This window comes from Lonchura striata, chromosome 22, assembly GCF_046129695.1.
Source record: "Lonchura striata isolate bLonStr1 chromosome 22, bLonStr1.mat, whole genome shotgun sequence".
Classification (NCBI taxonomy): Eukaryota; Metazoa; Chordata; class Aves; order Passeriformes; family Estrildidae; genus Lonchura; species Lonchura striata.
Genome location: NC_134624.1, coordinates 9,873,020 through 9,879,954, shown reverse-complemented (window position 1 = coordinate 9,879,954; position 6,935 = coordinate 9,873,020). Strand labels below are relative to the sequence as shown.

Here is a 6,935-nt window from a genome sequence, read left to right as displayed (position 1 = left end):
ATGCTTCTCTCTGGTCTCCTCCAGGAGAGACACTGTTTTGGTTCCTTCTCCCAGCTGTGCACGTGTGCTGAGTAGGCTGTTACAGGAGAACTGGATCAGAACAGGCTTCTGCTGCAAGCTCAGCCACTACTGGGCAGCACAAACACTGTGTCCTCCCCATCCCTTTGCATGCTGCCACCTCCTCTGCATCCCTCAGGCAGCAGGGGAAGAGGGAGTGCTCCCTGGGCTTCTGTTCTGAGCAGGAAAGAGAGTCTCTACTGGAAATAGACGTTGTGTGAAGAAAAACTGGACTCCTGGTGAGTAAGAATTGAGTCAGTGCTAGCCGGTTAACTAAAATGAAATTTTTCAGTCTTATGTTTTTCACTAATTCCAAAAATGGTTTTCAGGCATAACGTGGATGTGACCCCTCTGGAATAGGGGCTGCTGGTGGCCTGGTGCTGGGAGGCAGTGGGGATGGAAGGTGACAAAACACTGGGGAGTCCAGAGTGTCCGCTGGGGAACTCCAAAACTCCAAAACTTGCATGTTTTGTGCAAGTTATTCACTATCAAGAGAACTGGGTCTGCTGAGGACAGAGCTGGCAGCCACACTCCCAAGGCACTCGAGTTTTTCAGAGAGCTGGGAGCAGCCTCTTCTGGAGGGCTGGCATGGAGGACACCCAGGGTGGGACCATCTCCTGTCCTGTTTCTGTTTGGCACGGGGGTGGCAGGTTCCTGCATCCCCACCGTTCGCTGTAGGAAGGAACAGGATCCTCAGCAGCAGGCTGGGAGCTCAGCTCAGCCTGCACCAGGGCAAGGACAGTCCCTGCCTGGGCAGGTCAGCCCTGCTAGAGCTCTGTAGATGATCCAGCAGCCCGAGGGCTGCCGTGTTCCGCAGCGTCCGGCACGTGGAACGCCACATATGGGCACTTCTTCACGTTGAGGCACACGAGCTTCTCGAGGGATGCCGTCTTCACGATCTCAAAGCCAGTAGCTCCACCAAATGTACTGGGTTTCCAGTACTCTGGGGAGCAGATGGGATTTCCAAAAAGCCCCTTCAGGGAAAATGGAGCTCCGATCTCCACCATGCTTTCCCCAAAAATGCCGTTGGGTTGGGGTTTCTCGAGCAGCAAGCCTGGGTAAAACTCCAGAGCATCAATGTCTCCATACAGCTCTTCCAGCTCCGCTGCTTTCTCCTCCTCTCCTGCACCAAATGAACATCAGAGTGCTTTAGCAAGAGACTCACACCTGGCAAAGGAAGAGTGGCTCCCTCACAGGCAGTGCCAAGCCTGACTTCCTCTGCACCAGTTCTCCAGCCCCCAGGAGGAAGGACCCCTGCATCAGCCCAGTCTGCCCCACTGTGGGGCCAAGAGCAGGCAGGGCTGGGATGGGCAGGAGCGGCTGCTCCAAGCCCAGTGACAGGGGCAGCTCATGGCCTCGTACTCACCCACGGGCACAGAGCCCCTGCCCTGCCCCAGCAAAGCCCCAGGAGCAGCACTGCAGCCCTACCTGTCAGCTCCTGGAAGGACTTGTAGGGCTTCATGCCAAACCTTTTCCGATACTCGTTGAAGGGCTGTAGCCTCAGCTGCCGGGACTCCTGGATGACCCCAACGGCCACGTGCAAGACATTGGCATTGATGGTCTGTCCCCCACCGATCTGGAGGGGAGAGCACAAGGGGGAGCACCCATCAGGCACAAGGCAGCACCTGCCTCGGCTCCAGAGGGCCACCACACTAAAGCATCCATGTCCTGGGCTCCTGCTGTGACACCAGCACATCACTGCAGCAGCAAGAGGAGGGGGAGCCGGTGGGCAGTGCAAAAACCAGCTTGGAGCAGCTTGGTCAGGTCAGCCCTGCTCCCAGGGCAGGGCAAAAGGCAGGAGAAGTCCCCGATGGACAGTGACCCAAGTGCCTTTGCTGGACAAGAGAGATTTCAGGCTCACTGGGAGAACCCAAATGCCCAAAGGGCCTCAGGCTCAGTCTCCTCCTTTGCACAAGCAAAGAGGGTCAGGAATGGAGCCGCAATCGCTTGGAAGAAAACATCCATGCGATGGCAGCAAAGAACAGTGCCAGACGCTGCTCCAGGCCCCGCTGCTCCACAGCCGGGGAGCTCCTGGCTTCCCCAGGCTCCTGGCATCACCGGAATGTTTACTGCAAAGCACAAGGGCAAGCAGCTGGGGCTGCCCGGGCCAGCCTTCCACAGTGCTGGTGGGAGGACTCCTGATGCTGCCCTGGGCAGACTCGGTGTGACATGGGCACCACGGCATGGGTGTCCCTCCTGGGGAGAGCAGAGCAGGACCTTACCCTTCCTGCCACCTGCTTGGAAAAGGACTCCACCAGTGCCTCCACCCCATAGTCCATGAGCATGGAGGTGTTGTAGAGGAACTGCTTGTAGCTGTACTCTTGTCCCTGGATGATGAAGGAGTCGGGCATCAGCCCGTGCCAGTGATAGAGCTGGTTGAACTCCACCGCGATGCGATTCCGGTACTGGAACTGTGACCCAAACAGCAGCTCGGGGTCGAACTTGAGGCTCAGGTAGTACCCGCTGAGGTGCTGGACGTAGTCCTCAATAACGATCTTGATGGTCTCCCCTGGGCAGGAGAAAAGAAGCAGCTGGCAGCAGCAGGAGCCACCAGCTCTGTACCTGAGATGTTATCCACGTCTATCACAGCACCATCCACCTCCTCCTGACCATTTTGGATGGATCAAAGCCAATTTTTTTGCTATACGGACCAAAACAATCAATTCCCAGAAGGATGCCAGAGGAACTGCCTCAAAGGCAGTTTGGCCATTACCCTCAGAAAGAGGCTGGCCAGCGTGTGAGTCCTTGGGGGCCGCCCGGGGGGTGGGACGGGGTGATGCCCGTTCCTCACCGATGAGGATGAGCCGCGCGGTCTGGAAGAGCTGCTCGTCGCTCCAGGTGGGGTGGTCCCGCTTGAGCAGGTCGCAGACGCGGTTGTGCTCGCGCAGCCAGAGCGTGGCGTACACGCAGAGCCCCGGCAGCAGCCCGAACACCTCCTGCCCCATCGCCAGCTGCTGCTCCTCGGGCACGCGCGACGGGTACACCATGTGAACCGGAGCCTCGGTGACCATGGGCGGGTACACCTCTCCATCCACCACCTGGGGACACGCCAGCGAGAGGGGACAGAAACATCCCAGCAAAAGCCTCCCCAGCCATGAGCTGTCTCCCTAAGGGCACCACATCTGCTCTCCTGCAAGAGGTGAGTGGAATGGAAACGCCTCCCTCATACAGCCCCAAACGCCCCTGCTGCCATCAGAGCAGCTGCACCCCTACGATTGTCCCCCAGCCAGCAGCCACACAGGGCATCAGGGCTGGGGTCTGCCAAGAGCTGCCAGAGGAACGTGGGCTTCAAACGACCCTGGCTCACAGGGCTGGGATGTGTTTCGGTCGTGCTGGGCGGTACCTGGAATTTCAGCTTCCCATCTCGGAAGAGTCGCAGCTGGTGCTGCCGCTGCAGGTTGTCCCCGTACAAATGTCCCAGGTCCACCTGTGGAGAGAGCAGGGCATCAAGGCTGCTCCGAGAGGCATCCCAGCACCCCCTCACTCCCAGTGCCCCCAGTCCCTCACCCCGTGCCCCAGCGCCTTGGTGAAGCCACGCCCCATCTTCCCAGATGTCTTGAAGAACTGGTGGGTGAAATGCTGGGCGAAGAAGGCAAACATCATGTTGGTGCCTCGGGGATCAGCCTCAAACTTCTGCCGCAGCAGGAACCTCTCCGCCAGGAGCTGGGGGTCAGGGAGCTGCAGCTTCCCTGCAAAGGATGGAGCTTGAAGGAAGATGCCCAGTGCCAACCCAGCCAGGTACTGGTGCTGTCTGCAGGGCTGCTGGTGGTGTCTGCTGCAGCATCAGGCACAGATTCATCTGTGCAGACACCTTGCAGCCCTCTCACACAGGCCATGACATGCCCCAGCAGCTCAGCCTGAGCTGTGCCAGCAGCAATCCAGGTGCCATCAAGCTCCTTGTGCTTGCAGAGCCAGTCTGGGCAGGACAGTGGCAGCACATGGCACTGCCAGTGGTGCTTTGCAGATGTGCCCATGGCAGCAAAAGCTTGGCCATGACTGGGTGGGAAACACTCAGGGTATGGGTACCCTGGACCAGCCACGTACCTTTGGTGCCCATGGGCGTGGGGCAGTTGGCCGGCACGGGCGGGAGGATGCGGGTGTAATAGCTGACGTTGGCATAGGCCTCCCAGCTGATGTAGCCGTAGTCAGAGTTGAAAGTGGGGGGGCTGGGGATGAGATTGGCACGAACTGAAAGGAGAGAGGAGGATCACCACTGTGGGGCAATGGCTCTGCCCCACAGGCTCTGCCCCTGGTCCCTGCCCACCTGCTCTGTGCTGCCAGACACACCCTGGCACCCCAAAAACCAGAAAGGTACCAGTGGAGGCATGTGGGTGTCCTGGGCTTTGCTCCGAGCCTTTTAAAGGCCGCAATTCCCTGCAGAAAAGGAGGGCTCATGCTAATGTGCTAAGAGGATTCTTGGATGATGAATGAGATGACAAACCCATAGAAATGGTGAAACCAACAGCCGGAGCCCTGTAAGCATGTCGCTACGGCTCCAAGAGCTGGAACCTAAATATTTACGCAAAGTGCTGAATATGGAGACATGAGTAACAAGGGCCATATTTCCACGGGCTGCTTTCTGTGCAGCTGTGAAACAGCTCTTTGGCCTGGGGAGTGCAGCATGCCAAGAACTGCTCATATTTTCCAGGCAGCAGGCAGCTTGGCACAGTGTTGGGGACCCCCTACACCCCACTGCAACCTGGCTGGGCAGCTCCCCCCGGCACAGTAACAGGTGATGGAAGGACAGGGTGACAACCTTCTGGGTCTTCTGGTGAGGTGACTCAAGCCCGATGCCCACCCTGCTCAGAGGAGCTGCTCAGCATAATTGCAGTTCTGCTATCCCCACATATCTGTCCATGCCAGGGGGTCCTCAAGTCCCGCTGAACCCCAAGAGCCTCTCCAACCCCTCACCTGTCAGCACGAGCCTCATGAGTGTGTCCCTGATGAAGGTGCTGTTGATAATGTCCCAAAACCACTTGAAGTGGGTCAAGATGAAGTGGTAGAAGGCAGGACTGGGCTTCAGCAGGTTGTGGAGACGTGTCCAGAGCTCAGCTGGGGAAAACAGAGCAGTCAGTCTCCCTGCTGAGGAGCCAGCCCACCCGGAGCCGCTGTCAGTGAGTGCTGTGGGCACGGTGCTGCCCTGGCACCCCCGGGGCCAGACCCCGGGACAGGCACTCACGGGAGGTGCAGTTCACCCCGTAGTAGCCGGTCCGCGTGCAGTCGCACTCGTATCCTCTCAGGCCGACCCTCACACACACCCCTTGGTTCTGGCAGGGGAAATAGCAACAGGGATTCACTGCGAGGAGAGAGAGAGAGACATCACCACCGGGCCAGCACCGCGCTGCACCCGCTGGCTCCCGGCCCCTCCGAGGGGACAGCGCCTCGGCCGCAGCCCAGCCGGGTCCAGCTCCGGAGAGGAGCAGGAGAGCTGCAGGAGCCCAGCACGGCCCCGTTGCGGTGGTGTCCCCCAGCCTGGGGGCTGCTGTGCCCCCGGAGCCCCAGCACGGGATAAAGCCGTGCAAACAGCCGCTGCCTCAATAACAACAGCCATTGTCAGGGCCGTTTGCTTTGGCAGGGGCCCCTCGCCCCGAGCGGATGGAAAGGGCCTCCCTGGGCTCACCCCCGGCTCCCGCCCGGCCCCTTCCTCCGCCACCTTCGTGCCCAGCCTGCAGGGATGAGATAAGGGCCCCTTCCAGCCCTGCCCGGGGCGGTGGGACATGGGGCAGGGAGACCCCCTGGCACAGAGCAGCTCCCACGCTGAGGCAGCTCCATCCACACCAAGCCTCTCCAGGCTGTCCTGTGGCAGGAAGATCCTTGTAACTCCACCATCTGCAGCCCCTCCAAGAGCAGCAAACCTCAGGGGACACAGAAACACAGTCCAGGGTGGCCAGAGACTCCTCTCCCATCAGCCAAAGGAGTGCTCTGGAAATTGGGATGTTCTCTGTCACAGCTGCCTCCTGAAGTCCTCACCAGTGGCACTCTCAACTCGCCAAGCCAGGTCTGGACCGAGCCTTTGTGCCAGGAGGGAAGCCCCTAAAGCCCAGGCCTCCTGGAGCACACCTGGCTTTGTCAGAGCACACTGGAGGCCACCAGCCCCAGCAGGACACGCAGCACTCATGGACAAGGTGCCACCAACCCACACAGTGCCCAGCTCTGGAGCTGCTGCAGGAATGGGGATGGGCAGCACACCCCGAGTGCTGAAGACACCGACGGCCTCTGCCAGTGTGCCCAGTGCCACAGCTGATGGAGGAAGGTCTCCTGTGCCCATCAGCTGCTCCATGTGGCTTGTGAGCTCACCAGATCCCTGCCAGACCTGCTTCAGGTTCTTCTGGAATTTGGGAACAGGTTCCATTGCTGGGGTGGTGGGATGGGAATGCAGAACAGAAACCACATTTTTTCCATAGGAAATTGCAGCTAAAAATTAACATCTTTGGAAAATAAAGGGAATTTTGTGAAGTTGCTCAGTCTCCCAACAGGCACCTACTTGGGAAAGGGCAGGGAGCTCGGGGCTCAGCGGGCAGCTCTGCCGAGCTGTGCTCAGCCCTGTGGTCCTAAATCCCTCACGGCACAGGGCCCAACTTGCAAAGACGTGTTCAGCTCCCAGCACTTCCATCAGGCTCCCTTTCATCTCAGGTCTTTTCATGTCTCCAGACGGGAGGCAGCAGGCAGGATCTTATTTATCTCAGACAAATTAAGGTCAGACCACCCGTTCAGATTTTTGCAAGATGGGAATTTTTGGAAAGGGGGAGGTGTTGCAGCACAGCTGGAGCATCCTCTGGGCTATTCCCACGCCGGTAGCTCCACATGTGGCTCTGCTGCAGACCCGCTAAAAGCCCCGAAGAGCAGCCCCGTGCCGTGCCCGGTGCAGCTCGGGGGCA

General features: G+C 59.1%; 1 protein-coding gene across 1 annotated transcript; it reads right to left on the bottom strand.

Moving 5' to 3' along the window:
- Positions 1–227: 227 nt before the first annotated feature.
- Positions 228–6,700, bottom strand: PTGS1 (prostaglandin-endoperoxide synthase 1). Its single transcript, XM_077787958.1, has 10 exons — positions 6,622–6,700; positions 5,237–5,353; positions 4,969–5,109; positions 4,102–4,245; positions 3,565–3,746; positions 3,401–3,484; positions 2,849–3,095; positions 2,280–2,566; positions 1,486–1,633; positions 228–1,180 (listed from the first exon to the last, which is right to left on the bottom strand). Exons 1-10 carry the CDS (start codon positions 6,698–6,700, stop codon positions 825–827), a joined length of 1,785 nt encoding a protein of 594 aa, XP_077644084.1. The 3' UTR covers positions 228–824.
- Between the last annotated feature and the right edge of the window lie 235 nt (positions 6,701–6,935).

Excerpts from the sequence above, each read along its gene's own strand:
- PTGS1 (XM_077787958.1), bottom strand. The coding sequence starts at position 6,700 with ATGAAAAGACCTGAGATGAAAGGGAGCCTGATGGAAGTGCTGGGAGCT. Across the intron at positions 3,096-3,400 it reads ATGGGAAGCTGAAATTCCAG|GTGGTGGATGGAGAGGTGTA; the intron begins GTACCGCCCAGC and ends GCGTGTCCCCAG. Across the intron at positions 2,567-2,848 it reads CGCGCGGCTCATCCTCATCG|GGGAGACCATCAAGATCGTT; the intron begins GTGAGGAACGGG and ends TCTCCTGCCCAG.